A 21,831-nucleotide genomic window follows, 5' to 3' on the forward strand; every position below is an offset into this window, starting at 1 on the left:
CTGCTAAGCCGAAGCTCGCGGCGCCCAAGGACTTGTCGGAGCCTCATCCACAGCCACAGCCACAGCCACGTCCAACCAAACGAAAGGGTGATGTAGCCGACGCCAAGCCTCCTCCAGCCCCCATCACACATCCGGCGAAGGAAATCCGCCCAAAGCGTTTGGTGGCTCGTTCGCACTTGGGAACTGCTCTGAATAAAGCAAAGACCAACCCAGAAGCGAAACCGAGCACCACAGCGGCCACGCGTCCTGCCCTCGACTCGAAGAAGGACTCGATGATGAATCCTACGGCGAGTAGCTTGGCGCGCGCAACAGCAGCTGAAGCTCGCAAGGCCTTGTTGAAAAGTAGCGCGGCCAAAAAGTCCCCCACTCGCAAGTCGATAAGGGCTAAAACGGCAGCTAAGCCACGTGTACCAGCTGCAAGCGTCCAAGTTGACAATTCGGTTTCTGCACCTCCGGCTCCCGCTGGAACTGACGATGGAGATGACGGTGAACGAAATGTGAAGCGGCGACTCAACGCAACCGATGCTGAGGCTGCAAGTAGACGGTTGTATGAAGACGCCAAGGAGGCCAGGCAGAGAAAAGATGCCCGGCGTGCTGAGTTGCAAGAAACGTATACCTTTGCTCCGCAAGTAAACAACAATTTCAAGCGACGCACAAACCCTGGAGAAGCCGAAGAGCTGAATCAAGACCACTTTACTCGGCTGCATGCCCAAGCAAAAGAGCTGTTGGAGAAGAAGCGCGAGCTTCAGCAGCAGCATGAACGAGATGGGTGTACGTTTGCTCCGTCAATTTCTGCGCGAGCCAAGCGCTTGGCGCGAACGAACTCGGGCCCGCGATACGAAAATCTCTACAAGCATGCCCAAGAAATGAAGCAAAAGCGCGAGGAGAAACTCTTGGAGAAAGCCAGGACCACGGAGGAACAATGCCCCTTTAAACCCAAGATCACTGCCTCCAAGTCGCCAGTGAAGACAAAACCCCTGTACGACTCGGAGCGCGAAAGACAGAAGCGCCTTGCTCTCGAGCAGAAAAAGATCGAAGCAGAAATGACCGAGTGCACTTTCAAGCCGAAGGTGTCTGCGAAACGTATGAAATCCAAAGCCGATGAACCAGCAGATGCGGCGGGCGATGCTGCCGTCGATGCTAACCCTTACAAGCGTCTCTATCAAGCGAGCATCGACCGCACGGAACGGCTTCAGAAGCTCCGCCAGGAGCGCGATGAAGAAGAGAAGGCGCAAGCACCCTTCCAGCCCAAGATCACTGCACGGTCGCGGGCTCTTAAAGCTGAGGCGCAGGCGAAGGAGCCTTTCCACAAGAGACTGTACAACAAGGACTATATGAAGAAGCTGGACCATGAACGGGAGCAGCGACGTCTTGAGGAAGAGCAGCAGTTCACGTTCAAGGTAAGGAGCATGCTATGATTCTGAAATGGCTCGCCTCTTACGTGTTGTATTTTCCATGCCAGCCAGAAATTAACGAGCCACCCGAAGAGATCAAGGCCAAAGTAAATGAGCGTGCTAGTCCTCGGAAGAGCATTTTCGAGGTTCGTGAAACCTAAATGCACGTTGTATGATTTTTATCGTGTTGCTTATAGTTTTTTCGTCGATATTGTTCTGTGTGTAGCGCCTTTATGACGAGAAAGACAAGATGAAGGAGAAAATCGAGATCGGTGAAGAGCTTCGACTTCAAAAAGAGATGGCTGAGTGCACGTTTCAACCTCAAATCAAGGTTGATGCCGTACCAAGCAATGGTGAGCCGGCCCCACCAGTCTGGGAACGACTTACGAGTTACGACAAGGCGCAAGTAATTGAAGAGCGCGAGAAGCTGAAGGAGCAGCTGGAAATGCAGGAGTGTACGTTCAAGCCTGAGGTCAAGTCACCTGACGCGCTCATGATGAAGCGAAGTCCGTCCTTCAACGTCTACGACCGACTGACTGGCAGCGGAAACAACTCGCCACTTGACCCGACGAGGGCCAACTTCATCACGAGACGCCCAAGCAGCTCTCCAGGCCGTCAAAGTCCCGATGTAAGTTCATATTGAATGGTGGATTAAGTACACAAGGTTCTGATGGTGTGGTGGGTTGGCAAACAGGCGAAAGGTGTGTCGATTGGTCGGATCATCAAGTTAACGAAGTTTTCCCTGCCTAGTGAGAGGAAGATGCCTAGCAGGACGCACTCGATTAGCCAGCCGTCCAGTGTGAACAAGCCAGCGATCAAGAGGTCCACTTCATTCTCTGGTCCCAAGTCGGCGGCTTCGTCGCCCACCATGTCGACGGCAGACATTCTCGCCAATCTTTCTGAACGCTCGCAGCAAGCAGCGGCTGCCAACGGAGATGCTGCTCTGTCCCAGTCCATCACGGAGAACTACGAGTCGTGGTCTGCTGCGCTGAACGCGAAACTGCGTCACCTATAACAGCGACAAGGATGAAACTCAATTATCATCGAAGTATTTTATTACCTGGGGCTGATAGACAGGAGATATTCAAGTGGTTCCTTATAGCATTTGCTAAATCAAAAACATAACATGAATGCATGAGAAGCTTTCGAGTGCTCAGGCGTACCGATCTCATAAATTAAGCGTAAGAAACCTCACTGTGTAGTTGTATGTACTTCGGCGGTAATAGTGGATGGCAAATTACCTCGATTCTGCTGGCAGTGGCAATGTAGTGGATCTAGTGTGGTGATTGAGATGCTCCTGGCTTGGTCGCAACCAGTGGGCCCAGTGTGCGGTAGTGGTCTGGATCGTACACCCGCTCAAGTGCCTGGACCAAGTAAATAATTTCGTCGGCCCACGCGTGAAGGCACCGGCGATCCAGGAACGAGGCGAGGCGACATTGGTTTCCTGTGAACTCGGCGCGCGGATCGCATTGCCCGAAATTGACTTGCATTAGCCACGTGACACTGCAAGAGCCTTCCCATGGAGTCGGGGTGATCAGCCATCCCCCGAGAATACAGTCAACGCGAGATCCGTGACACGATCCGAGAACTCGAGGGTCTTGCCAAGCTGCGGCATCAGCGGGTATCATGACGATAGAAATCGTACCGCTCTCGTCCACCCTGTACACCCGCAATGAGTTAGTCTCGATATCGATGCATGTAAATGCCGGTAACACGAAAAGAAATACAAACGTTTTGCTACTCACCTCCACGTTTTTCGCGAAATCATTTGCAGCTTGCCGCGACCCCAACTGCTACCCTTGAAGACTGTCCGGACAGTCCACGTGTTCTCATTTTCACGACTGAGCACCTCTTCACTCTCGACAAACGGAGCCCACGACATCCCGACTCCGTGCCCCGGTATCTCGTCGTCCACACTTCGATTCATCACCATGTCAAAAACTGCTCGAGCTGGAAAGTGGCACGTCGTGACACATTTAACCATGTGGAAACTATCGGCCACCTTTTCGAAGACTGTGTCGCAGGGTCCTGGCTTGCGATTTACCGTCCACCCGCTGTATTGGCGGGCATGTTTTTTCAGCTCGTTCAATGCTGCAGTAAGGCTCCTGTCCTTGGAGGGTGCAACGGAAGGCGGTGCTGGAGGGAGGTTTAGAAACAGACGCAGCAAATACCATTGCGCGATGGTTCCTTGGGCCTCACCTCCCAACACCATTTTCTCCAGCGCGCAGTGAACGAAATCCTGAAGTCCACTCTTGCGACGGTGAAGGAAGCCGTCCGTCAGAGTCATTTGACGTCGCAAGGCGCAGTACGTCTTGGGTGGCAACAACTTCCACAGTCCTGCCGATGGGAACATCGCACAAACGTGCAGCGCGAACACGTAGAACTCGCGGAAACGCCGCTCAACCGTGATCTCGGACGCCGTTAGGGAAGGAATTCGCGTAGCTAGTGAATACACAGCGACTTGGGTATCGGTGACTCGCACGTTGCGCACGTTGCACTGGAGCAGGGCATTTTGTACTCCAGACGACGAGGTCACCCACCGACGCTGTTGATCCACGGAAGCAGCAATTGGCCTGGTAAATGGCAGTGGAAGCGTCACTGCAGGAGCTCGGATCTCCGAGATATCGGCGACGGATGTAGAGCGTTCAGGAACTGCGACAGATTTGACCTTCTTACTTTCCTGAGGCAGATGTGGCGCTGAGTTTGCCCGATCAGGCAAGGGACGATGAGGTTGATCCGGTTTACTTGGGGGAATTGCTGTGGCAGCAGGCGAAGTATCCATGATGGCATCGATAATGGAGCTTGCTCGAGCAGCAGTCTTCAAGAGCATCACTTTCGTTGGAGAGGGTGGCGCTGTGGAACAGTCATGGTCTTCACTTTCTTCTACTGAAAGCTGCGCACGGCAGTCACGGCACACGACCGTCGGAGCCACTGGGACCCACACCGCTGGGTCACTCGACGCTAGGCCAGAGTCCATCGTGAAAGGGATGGCCAGCTTCGGCTCAGCTCAGAATCTTTGATGCTGCAACTCTGCTTTCGAACGGGAAGCTTTTTCAATGTTTTCGGTTGGGGAAACTATGAGGGAGAATAAGTCGCCGACGCTTGGGGCTAGCTATTTCGAGTGCACCAGGGGCGTACGTACGTGTCAACAGGACCTTCAGCCGAAGTTGACAAACCTTCATTTTTTTCAACGGACACACCAATTGTTTGCTAGAACCCTACAGTCTTGACGTGAAGCGCCTGGCTCCAGACGTCTGCAAAGGTTCCTGGGGCATTTTTTCAGTCCCCAGACGACTTGAGATCCTTGGAGCAGATCGTTGAGAGGTTGTGGCATTTCCAACTGCTGCGCTTGATGTCCGCCTGCGTTGGGCCGAGACCTTCGTGGGTGCGTCAAAGGTTGTGGCCGTACTTCTTGTTCGCTCGGGTTTTCGTCCCGAAGCTCTTTTGGTACTTTGACGGCCACGGCAACTGGTTGAATGGGTTCCGGATTGGGAGAAGAGCGAGCCCAATAGTAGAGTGGAAGCTGCAGACGGAGGAGTTTTAGGGGCGCGAGGCAGCAGTGTTGGCATAGCAGGGTGCACTTTGAGTTTGCGAAGTGGATTCGCTGCACCCCCAGGGGTGGTAGGCCTTCCAGTTAGATTTCGCCCACTTGGAGCAGCACTCCAGCTAGGCTGCCAGGCTTGAGGGCGTCTTGGCTGCTGAAGGAGCCTGAGCAGCTCGTGTTCATTTCCACTTCGAGACGTACCCAAGTGCAAAGCAGGAGGTTTCCGCTTATTTCCAAGCGACTCAAGCTCTCGACTGGTTTGAGCCGCCCGTCCCCGAGAGGTTCCCTTGGCCATGCCTGACGCTCGAGCAAACGGTACTCCAACTCTGGCATGAGGCGGTCGAGGATGTGATCTCGCTGTGGCTGCATGCTTCTTCGGTAAAGCTTGAACGGTTTGGCGTGGAGCAGCTTTACGGCTAGAGCGGAACGTTAACAAGGCTTGCGCTACCCCGCGATTACGAGCGATAAAATCCTCGACCATCTCCACTTCTTCTTCGTCGTCACGCTGTGTCAAGAAGGTAGCGCCTCCGATCTTACGCTCTCCAGTGCGTTTCGTAGCATCTTGTCGATTCTGCAGTTTCTTCTTCAACGCCTCTTTTCGAGCACCTAGCGATCGAGATCCCAGAGTCGCCTTACTTTTTCGCCGGGTGTCGGTTGCGAGGCGCTGACCATCAGCTTGCAAACTGGTAGGCCGACGTTTGTGGATTAGCGGGTCTGGCCTCTTACCAGCTTTGCGCTTGGAAGCTGCCAGTGTTGGCACTGGGATTTCAGTTTTACCTTCCAGAAGCGATGGAACTCGTCCCTTCCGCGAAACAGGGCCACGACGACAGCTAGCAGCAATAGCAGCGGAAATAGGACTCGTGGGAGCTCTGCTCGTCAATGCGGCTTCACGCCTCTCCCGTTGCCTGGGTGATAGTGCCTGAAGAGTTGAAGAATGCCCCGATATTGGGTTTGCGAGTCGATCAATAGTTTCCCGACGCGTCTTTCGCGCAATTGGCGCGGTACCGTACGTGCTCTCCATGTACGCGAGACGAGAGGCGATGCTGTCAACTCGCGACACTTTGGCGGGATCCTTGTACGCCTCTTCGTTCTTCTCACTAGGAAACCCAACTCGAACCTTCTCAAGTTTAGCGTGATAATTCTCCACCGAGTGATGATCCTCTGGCTGCTCGGTGAAAATCCTCTGCGTCTTCGAGTACGGACTAACCTGGCTTCGTGCTGTTGGAGGTGTAGCTGCGTTACCGGGATAAAAGCTGAGTAGATCAGGTCGAGGCGTGTAAAGCACTGACTTCAGGTCAAGCTTCTCTAGAAATCGCAGCGTTTCTTGATCAATGTTGGCGTTGTTGTTGGATCGCTGGTTTTTGGTTGCTAGCCCCAAAGTGCTGTTGAATCCTCGCTCTCGGGTCAACACCTGCGCCTTCCTAGGGGCCGCCTTACCGCCATTATCTTCAATCGGTCCATCTTCCGAGTACAATTCGTCTTCCTCCACCACTTGCTCTAGGTCGGAGCCCCGTCGAGATGCTCGTCGAGAAATGTTATTATCTTCGGCGGCGCCGTCGTCGTCATCGTCGTCGGGGCGAGCATTTACTAGCTCTTCGAGCTTTAGCCGAGGAATGAAAGGGGGCGACAATACCGGTTGGTGTGGAGTTGATCTCATCGGAGCGAGGTGCTGTCTCGGATTCGCTGTCGAAGGGGCTCGCTTTGTGGCGGGCTTCTGCGGCAAGAAGGTCGGTACTGCAGGCTTGCATCCCGTCGGAGCGTTATCATCAGTCTCTGCATCGCTTTCTGCTGCAAAGAGATCGCGGAACAGCTCCTCGTCCTCTTCTTTCGGCCTAGCGGAGCGAGACCCCGACGTTGGCGACGTGGGCGAGTTCGTTGCATGATTGACTATCCGAGTGGAGAACTCCGAAAACGAGTCGACTGCGTAATTCCGAGCCGAGGGCCGCGCAGGCGACGGCGACGATAGTGGGAGCGACGCCAACAAACTACCCGTCATTGGCCTGTAGCCTCCACAGATCTCGAGCTCTGAGCGGCGGAATGCGGAGAAGAACCGAAATCGGCAAGGCTTCGAGTGTATTTTTGCCCTGCCACACTATTTTTTTCCGTTGCTTGCCAACACCAGCCAACAGTCATGCAGCCACACCCGAAGATACGCTTTGGTCTTGTCGGTTGAAAGGGTACTTTGAAGATATGCCGCCGCCGCCGCCACCACCACCCAGAGCCCCGCCGCCACCGAGACCGAGAGTGCCACCTCCACCGCAGGCAAAACCGGTCGGTACTGATAGCGCTGACAGAACTCCAGGCCCGCCGCCTCGAGGCCCACCAGGTCCGCCCCGAGGCCCCCCACCTCGTCCGCCGCCAAGTGATTTACAAGCACGCCCAGTTGATGTCGATGCTGAGGACACGCAAAATCCGCCCCGAGGTCCGCCAGGACCACCAAAGGGTCCTCCACCGCCACGTCCACAGATGAACCCGCCTGGTCCTCCAAAGGGTCCACCACCAACCGGGGCCCCGCTTCCGCCGCGAGGGGCACCACCCGGGCCGCCGAAGGACCCACCGCCGCAGCCACCGAAGGACGCGCCGCCGCCATTACCAGATCGCGGCGAGCCTGAAAAGGACAGTGCCGCGGAGGCTGCTGCCAGTCTTACCGCAATCCAAAAGCTGCTGCGCCGCGGACGCCTGAGCTTCACGCTGCTCGAAGCGCGCGAACTGCGTAGAAAAGGCGGATCGGTCGACGCGAGACGCTTCACCGCCGACCCGTACGTGAAAATTGCAGTGGGCACCAACCCGCTGTCGGCTCAGGAGAAGCGCAGCAAGACGCTCAAGAAGAGCGGCACACCCGTGATATTCCACGAGGAGGTCGTGTCGTTTGATCTCACGGACCCCGTGGCGTTCGTCAACGACGGTGACCTACCGATTAAGATTGAGGTCTTCGATGAGAACCTCCTCTCGGACGAGCTCCTTGGAGAAGTTCGCATCTCCGCGCTTCGCTTCTTCGACGGCCAACCGCACCGCGAGATCTTCCCTCTTTCGTTGCCAGCCATGCCGGGCGCCCCCTGCGGCGAGCTGGAGATTGAGGTGAAGCTGGAAGAGGCCCTGATCGGAATGCTGTCGATAGTACTGCTGGAAGGCCGCAATCTCAAGAGCATGGAGCTGATCGGCAAGCAGGACCCGTACTGCCAACTGTCCATTGGCAAATTCACAAAGCGTGGCAAAACCATCGAGAAAGGTGGACGAAATCCCTACTTCGGAGAAGAGGAGCTGCTCTTCTGGTTCAATGAAGACCTCTGGACACAATCCATGACGCTCCGCGTGTTCGACGAGGATATCGGCAGCGACGACCTTATCGGCGATGCCAAGTTTTCGGTGCTGCACTTCATGGCACATCGCGGGCCACAGGAGCACGCAATCCCGTTGCGTAATAAAGGAAGCCCAGCAGGAGAAGTCCTGATGCGGATCGAGTTTTTGCCCGCAGGTGTACTCACCGTGACCTGCCACTCGGCCAAGCAGCTACGAAGCGTGGATGCAATAGGGCGGCAAGACCCGTACGTCAAACTGACTTTGGACGGCCGAGCGACGCAAATGGTCAGGAAGACCAAGACGGACACGGACGGCGGCAGCGAGCCCGAATGGGGCGGCGAGGTGTTCCGGTTTGATGTCGTTGATCAATACAATTTGCAAGTCGAGATCTGGGACGAAGATTCTGTTGGTGCCGACGACCTCATTGGTGCTGCATCACTTTCGCTACTACCGATATTCCGCTACGGGTATGCTGATGACTGGCTCAAGCTCTGGACCAAAGGGCGATTTGGGAACAAGGATCCTGCCGGCATGCTACGACTCGAAATGAGCTTTGAGGGTCCTGCGGATGTGGCGTACCCGCAGCACCAGGTCGGCATGGACCACTTCACTGAAAAAGAGCGCCGAACCAAGGAAACGGCTGGAATGATTCCTTCTGTCTCAGAGCCTGGCGGTGGCCAGGATGCGGCAATGGCTGCCAAGGCCCACGCACTCACAAGACCGGCTAAACGCGTGGCCGAAAACACGAGCGAGTTCTCAGAAGAAGAGCTCTTGGGCGCCTTCCGGTCCCTTGACGTGGATAAAAACTCGTTCATTGGTGCCGCCGAGCTACGTCACCTTCTCATTTGCATGGGTGAGCTCATTACCGATGCCGAGGTAGATGAAATGGTGCGACTCTGTGATACGGACGGCGACGGACAGGTGAGTTTCGACGAGTTTCGGAGAATGGCAACTCATCCCGACCCAGGCGGCCCAGAGTTCGCCATGGCGATGGCAGAAGAAGAACCAGAGGAGCCGGCACCACCAGCAAGCGGGTCGAATCTCACAGTTGAAGATAAACAGCGACAGCAAGGAATCAAGCACGAGAAGTCCAAGCTCATGCGGCGATTCGTGGAGGATACCCGACCAAGTCTCGAACTGTTGGAGCGTGTAGCCAAGAAATTCCGCCAAATGCAACATAATACGCTGGACTTCGAAGACTTTTGCTTGCTGTTCGAGGTGGAGCCCACCGGTGAGTACCGGCGCTTGTTCGCTCTGTTCACTCCAGACAACCAAAGCGACTCCGGCGCAGATTTGCGTGAGATGCTTCTCGCTGCAGTGAACTTCGTTGGTGGGGTCGATCGCACGCAGCGCGTACGCTTCTGCTTTGAGATATTTGATGATGACCACAACGGATTCATCACGGAGGACGAGCTTGTGAACATCCTACGTGCCAATTACCTGGCTACATCGGCAGACCAGGTACGAAAGAAGGCCCAGACAATTCTCAAGCAGGCTGACGACAATGGTGATGGCCGCGTGAGCTTAGATGAGTTCCATGCCATCTCGCGAAAGTTCCCCAATCTTCTCTTCCCGCCCCACGACGCAGATTAGTCCATAAAAATGAAAACCTCCACTATAATTATCCAAGGAAACGCTGCATACACGTTGTGACAGGAACGGGCTCATTAGCCTTGTGAAAAAATGAGGACCCTCGACTCTCCTGCAGTCGAAGTGAGCGTCGATTCTCCTGAGAGGCACGATTCCATTCCAAGCAGCACCAGCAACAATGGCAGTACTTTTCACTCTGGACTCGGGGAGGTGCGCGAAGCTTACTCACGAGGTTGTCAACATTGGGTTCCAATCGTCTGATATTCCTACAATCTTCATCCAGACAAAACATTTGATGGAGAGATTGAACACCGCGCAGGTGAAGGTCAAGCGACTCCAGCGGCTAGAAGCCGCACTCGTAGACTTCTTCATGGAGGTCATGGACCGCAGTGACAATAACGTCCGGGCCGATCATGCTACGCGTTCGCTTGAAGCCGAGTCGGCATTTGTGCGAGGAAAGCGGAAGGAGCAGTTTCTCAAGAAAGCCGAAGGTGATCCGATCTCTTTGTTGAATGCACTACGAACACATCTTCGTCTTAAATTTGCAGAGCAGGAAGCGCAGGAGGCTGCGGCTGAACGGAGATTTCTCGTGGAAACCTTAACTAACCAGCAGAAGGAGCAGGATACCCGAGATAAGTTTCAGCAGCTAGAGCTATCATGCTGTCAGCTCAAGGAGCAGCGGCAGTCTCTGATGCATCAGATGAATCGAAACGAAGTCGATCTGGCGCGGACACGTCGGCAACACCAAACACTTCTGGAAAAGATGCATACACAGCTGCAGGAAGAGAGGTCTCGGGGGCAGGAAGCGCAACAACTTGTTGTCCAGCAACAAGAGGAAATTACGGCTCTAAAAGAAGCTCGAGATGCCTTGATCAAAGCAGCACAGATCCAAAAACCTCTTGACGGTGTTCGCGCTGGTGGAGTGACAAGTGGTAATACTGCTGATAGTGGCAGCAATCCTTCAGCTACAACTGCCGCAGCGTCCGCATCAGGAACGTCTCCATCTCACTCAAACGGTGAGTTCTTTGGAACGCCAGCAGAAAATCAGACGCTTCGACGGGCAATACGGAAGTATGAGCTCAAAATGGCGCAGACAGAGGCAGTTAATGAAGAGCGCAAGCGTGAGGTGCAGCGATTGCAGCAGCAACTGACAGGATTGCGCCAAAGCACGCAGCTTCAGATGTACTCTCGGCTCGAGAAGGAATCGCGGCATCTCCGTGAACTTGCAGATGATCTCAAAAAGCGCCTTGCCGAAAGCGAAGCAGACTTGTTGCGTACGAAAGGAACCCTCAAAGAGCGCGAAACCCACATGCAGAAAATGAGGGACGAGTACGCGAGACTGTTTAATGCTGTGCAGAAGCAAAAACAGCCCACGCATTATTCTCCATCCAAGCTTGGTCGGGCAGCTAGTACGATGCAACTTGCGTCAACATCACAGGGTAACCACTCCGCTCAATTACCACCGAGAGTACCCGGCACAGCAGCGGATGCGCACTCTGAAGGTTCCACGACAGCCCCAACATCGAATAGTGAGCATCCGTATGTGGTTGAGCACTATCGCTCAGAAGCAGCACGGGTGGAGCGCGAATCTGAGGCGCTGAAGTTGCAGATTCGACGAATGATGGCCTCAGAGCAGCTCCATAAGCAGAAAACGAGGGTGCTGCGAGCGGAGAAGCAAAATCTCATTCGGGAGCGCGATCAGCTGCGTGCCGACCTGGATCGTGCTAAGCGTCACAGTACGCTCCAGAGTATTGCGATGAACCGGCAGCAAGCGCAGTCGACTAAAGAGATTCGAAAAATGGGGTTTACCAGCATACCACAAGATGTGAAGCAGCTAAAGGAGCGCAACGCCTTCCTAGAGGAGCGATTTCGCAAGTCACTGCAGAGCAACTCCGCTCTCACTACGATCGGTGCCGTTGCCCGGCTTAGGAACTCCATTTCAGTTCCACCCGGATTGGATGGTGTTGATCCCGCAACAAGTTCAGAAAATGAAGCCGACTCCGAATCTACGTTGGTGGGTCATCATGAGCCTCGAATGCGGAGACACCACTCGATGTTTGCCATCAAAACTCGCCCGGCTTCAGCTAATGCCACCACCATGAAAGCTAATGGAGGCTCCCTTCGGTCGATCGTCAAGAAAGACAACGAAAGTCTCTCTCTGGATACTGCAACACTGCAGTCACTGCAACAAGTGAAACGAGCCACTCGAGTACGCCCCCAATCCGCCAACCCCACGAAATAGACAATCCTGCCAGTGTAGTTGACTGTTTCATCCACGTTGAACTCATTCCGCGCCAACAAGTTCGTTATTTTTGGTCCGCTTTGTCGGCCGAGCACAGTTTGTTTTTTGACCCACAACATGGACGGCAACTTCGACGATATCAATGGTCCAAAGCACGAACGTGTGGCAAAAGCGCTTGAGCAGGTGAACGGATTCCGATATCGTACGGATGCTGATGTTATGGGTGATCGTATCATTGCTTCCATCACTGATGGCTCTTCCGTTTACCAATTTTGCCAGGGTATCACCCGCCACCGCAAGATGGCAAGAAGATGTTGAGCTTCGATTCCGAAGAAGAAGACGCAAGTGATGGCGGAGACAGCGACGATGAGTGCTCCGGTGATGAAATGCAACGTCAACGGCGACGTCGAAGCAGCAAAGGAGCAACCAGGCGCACCAACGAGGAGTCAAAACCCCCGGTAATGACTCTCGATGACCACATCGAGAATTTGTTGCGCAAGACCCGCACGCTGGCGATGCTGAAGATCGCAAACAATACGGCGGGAACTATCCCGTCCGATAGCGAGGACGACAACGACGAAGCTGACGACGTGGTGTCGGATGAATTGAGCATTGGCAGCCTGTCATCCGTTGGATCACCGAAGCATGGAGCATCTTTCGGGAAATTGTCCAGCCTTGGCAGTCTCTCTCTTGGTGGAACACCAAAACACGGGGCGTCCTCTGGCAAACTCTCCAGCCTTGGGAGCAACTCCAGCATGGGTGGGCACAAATCAAGCCTTCTCGGAACTGCGGCGATGTGCTTAGCACGGACACTCAGTGCCTTCCTATGTTTGCCTCGTGCAATCAGCTACGGTGATTTGGAGGCGGTAAGTATGGGTTGTCGATGTCTTGGAACACATCTTTGACACATGAGCGTTTTGCGCAGATCACGGAGAAATTGCTGGAGTCACCAAATGACCAGTTTGATGATGATGAGTATGCGCATCTCATTGATTGCCACGTCGATTCGGCTCGTGACGATGAAGCGCACTCGGAAACAGAAGAGGACGAACCTATCTGGAAGCGTCGTAACTCGGTACAATATGCACTCCGATCTCAGTTTGGTCGACGTGTCACCACTAACGAACTCAAATGCCGTGAGCAGAGGCCAGTCCGACCGCTGAACCTCGCCGAAGATTCGACTGACTTGGAATTGGTGAGTACAGCTCTCGCTAGGTTCTCAGCTTCCACCTGCAACGCTAATTCTACTTCTCGTCAAAAATTTGCCCTAGCATCAACGGCAAATATTCATGGAGGCGAATCGCTTTGGTGGCGTCTCCAGTCGAGTACGTCAAGCATCTTGTGAAAGTCCTCATAGTGTTGAGGTTGCTAACCGCATCTCACGACGCCAACCGTCTCCAGAACTTCTTTATAGCGTCTAGCAAGCACCTGCTGACCAAAGACGATTCAAAAGGCAGCATGTACTTCGGCGTAAGCCCTAGCGGACGCTTGCTCGGCTCCACGATGAATGGCTCAAGCACAAGTTTGAACTTTGGCAGACAAGGAAGTGGCTCCACAGTTACATCGAACTCCAGCACCGATCAAGCACCAGGAGAGATTGCGGACAGCCCTTTCAACGAGGAAGAGTACATCAATTGGCGGACGCAGGTAAAGGAGGACTACCTCGCATGGCTGAACGCGAAGGTGGAGGCCCGAAAGCGTCGAAAAACGCGTACGAAGAAAGGTGACCCCAGCAAGAAGCCGCGGTGGTTGCTGCTTTACGAAGCCAGCAAAAACCCGACGCAGAAGTACCGGCCGGACGGGAAGGAGTAACTTGCTGCTCATTTCGCTTGGATTCGAATACACTTAAGACTTTGTTCTCACTCGATATCTTCATTTCTTCGCTGAGCTGCTGCATTTTCCGCCCGCACTGCTGCCTCCTCTTCGATTTTTGCTTTCTCCAGTGCATACTTCGCCATGGCATGAGGCATGGCTGACCCAAAGCCGTACAAGAAAATCCCGATAAATCCCACCATCAGTAGCCTGTTGCGCACTCGACGCGCACTCGCTCGTGGGTCAATAGCTTCCACTACCGACGACGACGTCCGCTTCAGCTTCTGAGCCCCCTCAGATACTGAGGATCGAACACGTTCCTGAGCCGCATTGGTGGCTTCCGTCGCGCTCTGCTGCGCGCGCTTCTTCAAGTCATCGACAGTGTCGCTAGCTGAGCGCTGCAGCACTTTGGCGTTCTCACGCAACTGGCGCGTGGCGTTCTCCTGGTTATTGCGTAAGTTGTGCAGCACGTTGGCGCCGATGCCGCGAGCTTTGGCGGCGGCTGCTGCGCGCGTCTCCTCCACCTTGTGCTTAGCTGTCCTCTGCACGCCCTCCGCTTTGTGCTTAGCTGCCTTCTGTATATCCTCCACCTTGTGTCTGGCAGCTTCCCTGGCTTCCTGTGTCTTCTGCTGTAAGCGGCGCTTGGCCTCCTCCGCTGCGTCCGCCGCTGCCTGCTGTGCCCGCGCGCTGGCGTCGCTCGCAGCCCGGCGCAGCTCCTTCTCACCACTCTGAAGCGCATATTACGTGCCTCATCAACACCCGTACTTGGTAATCTAATAGCGCTGCGCCCCGCACCTTGATCTTGTCCTGCACGGCGTCGGCCGCGCCGCCCCAGAGGTTCCGCAGCTTATCCATCCTCGAAAATGCACCTGCCGCTGGCGAGCTCGTTTTATGTGTGGCGCACACCCATTAAACAAAGAGTGATGGTCACCCGGTAAAGTACGGGTATCAGCTCGCGCCCTCCATTGCATTTCCCCTTTGCCCTCGGCCGCAGGATCCGTCCGTCGCCTGGCAGCAGCTTCTGCGTAGTTCAAGCTCCCCACTACCTCCCCCCTTTACCTTTGCACCATGTTCAGCGGCTTCGGCGGAGGTTCGAAGCGCAGCAGCGCCCCCGAGGCGGCCGAGCCGGCGCAGAACACGCTGTCGCAGCCCAAGGGCAACAACAACGGCGGCGGCGGTGGTGCCGGCGGCAACGGCTACTCGTTTGACCCGTCGGGTCTGGAGCGCGCCGCCAAGGCCGCTCGCGAGCTCGAGAACTCGCGTCATGCCAAGGAGGCCTTCAACCTCGCCAAGGAGACCGAGCGCACCAAGCAGATGGAGAACCAGGCCAAGATCAAGGAGAACGAGGCGCTCTACAAGCAGTACGAGATCGTGCGCGTGCAGAAGGAGGGCGAGGAGCGCCGCAAGACGCTCGAGGAGGAGACGCGCCAGCACCAGCAGCGCGCGCAGTACCAGGACCAGCTCAAGCGTAAGCAGTACGCCGACCAGCTGGCTGCCCAGAAGTACATGAAGGAGCAGGAGCTCAAGAAGCAGGAGGAGATCCTCGCTCGCCAGGAGGCTTCGCGCCGCAAGACGCTCGATTATGAGGCCGAGCTGCGTCAGAAGACGGAGCTAGCCAAGGTGGCCGCTGAGACCGAGGGCCGCATCAAGCAGGAGCGTCTCAACCACGACCTGCACCTTGAGGAGGCCCGCGTGCGTGCTAAGGAGTACCGCGAGACTGTCATGGAGGGCATCAAGCTGGCGGGTAACACTGTCGGCTCGGGTATTATGGCCTTCGTCGACGACAAGGAGAAGCTGACGGCTACCGTGGCCTCGCTTACGGCCCTGGCTGTCGGTATTTACACCGCCAAGGTCTCCACTAACGTTGCAGGCAAGTACATTGAGGCGCGCATGGGCAAGCCGTCGCTGGTGCGTGAGACGTCGCGCCGCTCGGCTACTCAGGTGCTGGCCAACCCGATCCCGTCGATCAAGCGTGCGCTTCGCCTGCAGAAGGCGACGGATGCCCTGGAGGGCGTTGTGCTCGAGCCCAAGCTGGACGAGCGTCTGCGCAGCGTGGCCGTGTCCACGTTCAACACGAAGAAGAACCGCGCGCCATTCCGCCACTTGCTGCTGCACGGCCCGCCTGGTACGGGTAAGACACTGTTCGCCAAGGCTCTGGCGCGTCACTCCGGCCTGGAGTACGCCATCCTCACGGGTGGTGATGTCGCCCCGCTGGGCCGCGAGGGTGTGACGGAGATCCACAAGCTATTTGACTGGGCGTCGCACAGCCGTCGCGGTCTGCTGCTGTTCGTCGATGAGGCCGACGCGTTCCTGCAGAAGCGTAGCAACACCGTCATGTCCGAGGACATGCGTAACGCGCTGAACGCCTTCCTGTACCGCACGGGTGAGGCCAGCGACAAGTTCATGATCGTGTTCGCCAGTAACCAGCCTGAGCAGTTCGACTGGGCCATCAACGATCGTATCGATGAGATGGTGGAGTTCCGTCTGCCGGGCTTCGACGAGCGTGTGCGCATGCTCAAGCAGTACTTCGACGACTACATTCGCGCGCCGAAGAACTCGCGTGCCAAGAAGATTTACGTCGAGGGCATCGAGGACTCGGACTTTGAAGACCTTGCCGCTCGTATCGAGGGCTTCTCTGGACGTGAGCTTTCCAAGCTCGTGATTGCCTTCCAGGCTGCGGCTTACGGTTCGCCGACGTCAGTGTTTGACAAGGAGATGATGACGAAGGTTCTCGAGCACCACCTTACGGCGCACACGCAGAAGGAGGCGTGGAAGGAGTACGTGGGCCCGAACGAGACGCGCGACCACGTCAAGACGATCGTGGCGGAGTAGGCGCTGAATATGGTGGGTCTGCGTTGCTGTGGGTTTGACCTAGAAGACCTCTTGCTGCGCGATCGACCGAGCGACAACCGTTAGCCGATGCACGTCGACTTGATAGACTAGACTGTTAGATTAGTTCCTGAGTTGTGGGCGCTACTCAGTTCCAGTTGCCAAGGCTGCTCTGCTGAGCTCCATCTGCGCATCCTGAAGCAGGCCGGGGCAAGAGCGAGAGAAGGAGGGGAGCCTCTGTATTTGAACATGGTATCGTACCGTTGATTCTTGTCTCTCGTCTTTTGGTCTTTGACTTCAGCACTTCAACCTCCAAAACCTGTCAAAAACGCTAAAACACTTTTTAGATCCGTGATCGTGATCATTTGCTCGATACAAACGAAAAGCACGAGGCGAGATGCTTGTCCGCGTGCGCTCCAAGAACGGCACGTGGCGCGTGGGGGACCTAACGCCGTCGTCCACTATCGCAGACATCAAGCGCTGGATCTTCGAGCAGCACTCGATCGCCCCGGCGCAGCAGCAGCTGGCGCTGGACCAGCAGGGCGCGCAAACAACCTCCGATACACAGACTCTGCGAGAGCTGCGCGTGGGCCATGGCGACATGCTGTTCCTGGACTACGACGGTGAGACGTTAGGCACGGGCGGCGTGGTCGGCACCAAGATCAATGCGGACGGCACGCTCACGCGCGTGGCGTACCACGACCGCGCCGACAAGCAGGCGTTCCGACCGGGCATGAAGTCTCTGCGGGACATGAAGATGTACTGGACGCTGGGCGAGTTCATGCGCATGGACGCCCAGTTCGAATTCAAGGTCAGCGCGCAGAAGGGGCCGCAGGTGGCCAAGGTGCATCTGGACGGCGCGAGCTGCAACGACTTCCAGGCGTATCTGCGCCAGTTCGCCTTCCAGCAGTCGCGCTGTGGCTGGCTCTACGGCTCTGTGGATGCGGAGACCAAGGAGGTGACGGTGGACTTTATCTACGAGCCGCCGCAGGAGGGCAACCCCTACGGCTTCGAAGTGCTGGACGACCCAAATGCCGACAAGGTGGACGCCGTGGCGGAGGCACTCGGCTACGAGAAGGTGGGCTGGGTGTTCTCGCACCCTCCACGCGAGGACGACGACTTTCACTTCTCAGCGCGCGAGGTGCTGCTGGCGGCGCAGCTGCAGGCCGACGCAGGCGGCAAGGGCTCGCTGTTCCTCACGCTGAAGGTGACGCTGGACAAGGAAGGCCAGGCTTCGTTCGAGGCCTTCCAGGTCAGCGACCAGTGCGTGGAGATGTTCGCGGCGGGCGCGCTAGCGGAGAACGAGCAGAACCCCCAGGCTTGCGCCGTGAGCGACACGTTCACGGCGCTCGTGGAGGCCAAGCCCGCGACCGAGGTCGACAACAACTTCTTCCTGTGCGTGGTACCGGTGGTACCGCATGAGTCGCCGCTGCGCAGCGAGTTCCCCAAGCTGAACCGCGAGGGGTCGTACCGCAGTCGCGCGGCGCTCAAGGCCCATCTACAGAAGTACCGCGACGAGCCGTACGCGAAGCGCATCAGCGACTTCCAGCTGCTGGTCTTCCTGTCAGACTTCCTGGACCTGCGGACGGACATCCCGGCCATCTGCCAGGCCGTGCGCGACCCGAACATCCCGCTGGACTCGGGCTACCCGATTCTGATCGACTCGGTCGCCGGCAGTCAGTGAGCCGAGCCGAGCGGCGGCGATGGATAGGCGAGCCGCAGTGAGGCAGCAGCGGGCACTAGCGAAATTGTAAGAGACTCCTAATCAAAACGGAAAGATGAGCGATCGTGTCACCGCAGGCAACAGACAGCACCAGCGTTTGCTTGAAGCAGTTGGCCGCGCATATAATTTGCCATCGCCCCGCTCCATACCGCTGGTGGGGTCCATGGGTTCGGAGACCGTCGAGGCGCGTCATTGTCAAGTTGTGTTCCGAATTTCTGCGCATTGGTGGAAAAGATGCGTGCAAATGCTGCGATTGGTTCGTGATTCGCCGCGGTGAATGGCAGCCAGCGGTGTGTTCTCATTCGGGCATTTGCCGTCGACGACGCACGCGACTGCTCTATCTTTCTTTGTTCTGCAACGCACCGCAATGGTGAACGCCAGCATCTTCGAGGTGGTCGTGATGTGCGCGGCGCTGGTGGCGGCCATGGCGGCCACGTGCGCGCGCTCGGAGCAGCGCAAGCGCCAGAAGTTCGCGCTGCAGCAGCCGCTCGTGACCACCAAGAGCGAGCTGGAGCTGGTCAAGGACATCGTGTACATCAACAACTCGACGCAGCCCGGCGGCAGCTTCCGGCTCGAGCGTTCCAGTCACCTGCTGAACGAGGAGGGCAACCAGATCCTCGTGGTGGGCGTGTGCGGCGGCTCCGGCTCGGGCAAGACCACGCTCTCGCGCGCCATCATGGCCGAGTTCGGCGCCGACCGCGTGTCGTACCTCTCGCACGACTACTACTACCGGGACTTGGCCCACCTCACCATGGAGCAGCGCGCCAAGCACAACTTCGACCACCCGGACTCGCTCGAGACGGACCTCATGGTCAAGCACCTCAAGCAGCTACGCGCCGGCAAGACCGTGGACGTGCCCGTGTACGACTTCAGCACGCACTCGCGCTGCCAGAACACGACCCCGATGAAGCCCAACAGTGTGATCCTCGTGGAGGGCATTCTGATCTTCGCCGACCAGGCCCTCGCCGACCTCATGGACATCAAGATCTTCGTTGAGACGGCCGCGGACATCCGCCTCGTGCGCCGCATGCACCGCGACATGGAGGAGCGCGGCCGCACGGCCGAGTCCGTCATGGACCAGTACATGAAGACGGTGCGCCCCATGCACATGATGTTTGTGGAGCAGTCGAAGCGCGTCGCGGACATCATTATCCCGCACGGCGTCAACTCGGTGGCTCTCGACATGATCATCTCCAAACTGCACAGCTTCACGGCGGCGGGACAAAGCGCAACAGGCAGCAGCAGGTCCGGCAGCGAGCGCTCCGACTCGATCGACGACGATAAGGAAGCGCCGAGCGCTTGAGCAGGACAGGGATGAGTTGAATAGGCAGGATTTTTAGCGGCAACAACCCGCGCTGCATGTGATCAATCACTTCAATTGTATCTGGGCGGGAGTGTGTGGAAGAAACGGTCCGCACCATCGTAGACGACAGCACAACGTGCGGCGATGAATGGAGGCCGGAGCGCTCGGCGAGGGAGCGTAGGCGATCGTTTCCTGCGCCTGTTGAAGTATCACATACGAGTATGGATGGACGACGAGGCTACTCGTCTACAGTGTACAAATACAAAGTGTTCTTTATCCATACTGCGTAGCGTCAACAACAAACACCGCTACACTTTGCCGATCAACATCCAGCTTCCAGGTAAAGCGTGCTGTCCACGCAGAAGGCTTCAACTTGAATGCAATGAAGACTCTGAAATCCATAACAAACCTGGTCAGAGTAGCACCACCAGACACTGACAAGCTACGCCAGAAAGGATGTAAATGAGGTCCGCGCTCGGCGTTCATTCCGGAGTTAAATGCTGAAGAACCACCGATGCGCGGGGCACTTTAGGTTCGGGGCTACCCATCACTCACAGCCTTGTTTGTTCGTCTACAGGCGACCGATCACGACCTCCAGCTCCTCGGCAGTGCAGACGTGGAAGCCCTTTTCGCGCGTAACAATAGCCAGCTCCACATTGATACTCGTAAGCTTCTCCTCCATGTGCTGCTTCAGCGCGCCAATAGCCAGTGTCTCGGCCTCCTGCAGCGTCAGTTCGTCCGTGTAGCCATCCTTGAGGTTGTTGAGCGCGCCTTCAGATCCAGAGCCGATAGCGTGGGCCTTTACGGGCCAGTACGTGCCCGAAGGCTCCGAGAAGAAAAGCTGCGGGCCGGCCTCATCCACGCCAGCGAGCAGCAGCGCCACGCCGAACGGGCGGCTCATCTTCTGCTTGTGGTTGTTCTCATCCGAGCCCTCGCCGAAGCTCAGCGCCAGGTCACAAATGGACTGCGTCAGCGCCTGCACGCGCACAGGCTCGTTGTAGGAGAACCAGTGGTTGGTGGCTTCCACGCGCGCGTGGTCGATCAGCGTCTGGGCGTCGGCGGTGATGCCGCTCATGGCAGCGCCCACGTGACGGTCCACCTCCATGATCTTCTCGATGCTGTCCCGATAGCAGCGGCACGATGCACATGAATCAATTAGCACCTGAACCATAGCCCTTTGCTGCTGCAGAAGTGTAGCTCAATCCTTAAGTTTTGCTCGGATCTTCGTCGAGCAACATACCTGCCAGGCTCCAGCAGCGGCGACGTCAGACGCTTCTCCACGGCGAGCACGACGCCCTCCTTTGTGCGGATGCCGATGGCTGTGGTGCCCATCTGTAGAGTTTGCAATAGTAGGACGCAATACTAGTTAATAAATCTCCAAGATCCCTTCAGTCCCAAGTCCGACGGACGCACCTTGATGGCTTCGATGGCGTACTCGACCTGGAAGAGTCGCCCCTCGGGCGAGAATGTGTTCACGCCACGGTCATACTCAGTGCTGCAGTGGGGCAGGAAGCAATTGAGGTTAGTGGAAACACGCTATGGCGCTGCACGGAGTCAGCTGCGGCCCACGCACTTGGTTTGGAACATATTGCTGGCCTCGCTCTCGTCTCGGGCTTTCGATCTGCCTTCTCCCCCCGCTTTGGATATCTTACACCTGGGACACAATAAGACGCGATGTGCACGGTACTGCGTCAGACTCGAATTAGTGACATAGTGACATGTGAAAGTTGCCGTTGAAGTCGAAAAACGCTCATGAGTTGCGATGCATCAAAATACGCATCTTGGCATGTTGAAGTGCTCCATCTACTCGAAGACGTCACTACGCACGTCACTCAATGCGCGTGCAATATTAGCGGGTAGGCAAGCTGAAACTGTGGCAGCTCACCCATCGAAATGGAGAGGGCGTCTTCAGCAGGCTTCGCTGGTCCTTGGCACCAACAAGAACCGAAAGTTCTTGAAGGATAACTTGAAAAGCAGGCCACCTTGTAGAAGAATGATGGTATGTGCCAGTCCCAGCAACGCCGCCACGGCTGAGTTCGTGCTTGGTTGCAATGACCATCACTCATAACCAAGGTTGGTAGTGGCATGCTTCAC

At 56.4% G+C, this 21,831-nt stretch overlaps 10 protein-coding genes across 10 annotated transcripts; 6 read left to right on the forward strand and 4 right to left on the reverse strand.

Moving 5' to 3' along the window:
- Nucleotides 1–272: 272 nt before the first annotated feature.
- On the forward strand, nt 273–1,418 carry PHYSODRAFT_479214 (hypothetical protein; the record flags this gene model as incomplete). Its single annotated transcript, XM_009523446.1, has 1 exon — nt 273–1,418. One exon carries the CDS (start codon nt 273–275, stop codon nt 1,416–1,418), a length of 1,146 nt encoding a protein of 381 aa, XP_009521741.1.
- A 1,250-nt stretch (nt 1,419–2,668) lies between these two features.
- Nucleotides 2,669–4,371, reverse strand: PHYSODRAFT_484714 (hypothetical protein; the record flags this gene model as incomplete). The annotated part of the gene is made up of 3 exons (XM_009523447.1): nt 2,669–3,053; nt 3,140–3,911; nt 4,140–4,371. 3 exons carry the CDS (start codon nt 4,369–4,371, stop codon nt 2,669–2,671), a joined length of 1,389 nt encoding a protein of 462 aa, XP_009521742.1.
- A 241-nt stretch (nt 4,372–4,612) lies between these two features.
- On the reverse strand, nt 4,613–6,934 carry PHYSODRAFT_297721 (hypothetical protein; the record flags this gene model as incomplete). The annotated part of the gene is made up of 1 exon (XM_009523448.1): nt 4,613–6,934. One exon carries the CDS (start codon nt 6,932–6,934, stop codon nt 4,613–4,615), a length of 2,322 nt encoding a protein of 773 aa, XP_009521743.1.
- A 470-nt stretch (nt 6,935–7,404) lies between these two features.
- PHYSODRAFT_327357 (hypothetical protein) lies at nt 7,405–9,831 on the forward strand (the record flags this gene model as incomplete). The annotated part of the gene is made up of 1 exon (XM_009523449.1): nt 7,405–9,831. One exon carries the CDS (start codon nt 7,405–7,407, stop codon nt 9,829–9,831), a length of 2,427 nt encoding a protein of 808 aa, XP_009521744.1.
- A 90-nt stretch (nt 9,832–9,921) lies between these two features.
- On the forward strand, nt 9,922–11,738 carry PHYSODRAFT_258559 (hypothetical protein; the record flags this gene model as incomplete). The annotated part of the gene is made up of 5 exons (XM_009523450.1): nt 9,922–10,038; nt 10,112–10,543; nt 10,655–10,760; nt 10,809–11,237; nt 11,343–11,738. Coding segments are annotated over 5 exons (1,480 nt in total), but the record flags the coding sequence as incomplete, so codon positions are not given.
- A 449-nt stretch (nt 11,739–12,187) lies between these two features.
- Nucleotides 12,188–13,882, forward strand: PHYSODRAFT_484564 (hypothetical protein; the record flags this gene model as incomplete). The annotated part of the gene is made up of 8 exons (XM_009523451.1): nt 12,188–12,272; nt 12,350–12,692; nt 12,807–12,936; nt 12,996–13,145; nt 13,215–13,265; nt 13,342–13,395; nt 13,472–13,627; nt 13,691–13,882. The coding sequence occupies 8 exons, from the start codon at nt 12,188–12,190 to the stop codon at nt 13,880–13,882; spliced, it is 1,161 nt and encodes a 386-aa protein (XP_009521746.1).
- Nucleotides 13,883–13,929: 47 nt separating this feature from the next.
- Nucleotides 13,930–14,737, reverse strand: PHYSODRAFT_312462 (hypothetical protein; the record flags this gene model as incomplete). The annotated part of the gene is made up of 3 exons (XM_009523452.1): nt 13,930–14,406; nt 14,440–14,610; nt 14,678–14,737. The coding sequence occupies 3 exons, from the start codon at nt 14,735–14,737 to the stop codon at nt 13,930–13,932; spliced, it is 708 nt and encodes a 235-aa protein (XP_009521747.1).
- A 213-nt stretch (nt 14,738–14,950) lies between these two features.
- Nucleotides 14,951–16,982, forward strand: PHYSODRAFT_556010 (hypothetical protein; the record flags this gene model as incomplete). Its single annotated transcript, XM_009523453.1, has 1 exon — nt 14,951–16,982. The coding sequence occupies one exon, from the start codon at nt 14,951–14,953 to the stop codon at nt 16,712–16,714; it is 1,764 nt and encodes a 587-aa protein (XP_009521748.1). The 3' UTR covers nt 16,715–16,982.
- Nucleotides 16,983–17,108: 126 nt separating this feature from the next.
- On the forward strand, nt 17,109–19,034 carry PHYSODRAFT_345180 (hypothetical protein; the record flags this gene model as incomplete). The annotated part of the gene is made up of 1 exon (XM_009523454.1): nt 17,109–19,034. The coding sequence occupies one exon, from the start codon at nt 17,109–17,111 to the stop codon at nt 18,393–18,395; it is 1,287 nt and encodes a 428-aa protein (XP_009521749.1). The 3' UTR covers nt 18,396–19,034.
- Nucleotides 19,035–20,213: 1,179 nt separating this feature from the next.
- Nucleotides 20,214–21,344, reverse strand: PHYSODRAFT_354158 (hypothetical protein). Its single transcript, XM_009523455.1, has 4 exons — nt 21,311–21,344; nt 21,151–21,232; nt 20,978–21,069; nt 20,214–20,855 (listed from the first exon to the last, which is right to left on the reverse strand). The coding sequence occupies exons 1-4, from the start codon at nt 21,322–21,324 to the stop codon at nt 20,309–20,311; spliced, it is 735 nt and encodes a 244-aa protein (XP_009521750.1). The 5' UTR covers nt 21,325–21,344; the 3' UTR covers nt 20,214–20,308.
- Between the last annotated feature and the right edge of the window lie 487 nt (nt 21,345–21,831).

Source organism: Phytophthora sojae, assembly GCF_000149755.1.
Source record: "Phytophthora sojae unplaced genomic scaffold PHYSOscaffold_2, whole genome shotgun sequence".
Classification (NCBI taxonomy): Eukaryota; Oomycota; class Peronosporomycetes; order Peronosporales; family Peronosporaceae; genus Phytophthora; species Phytophthora sojae.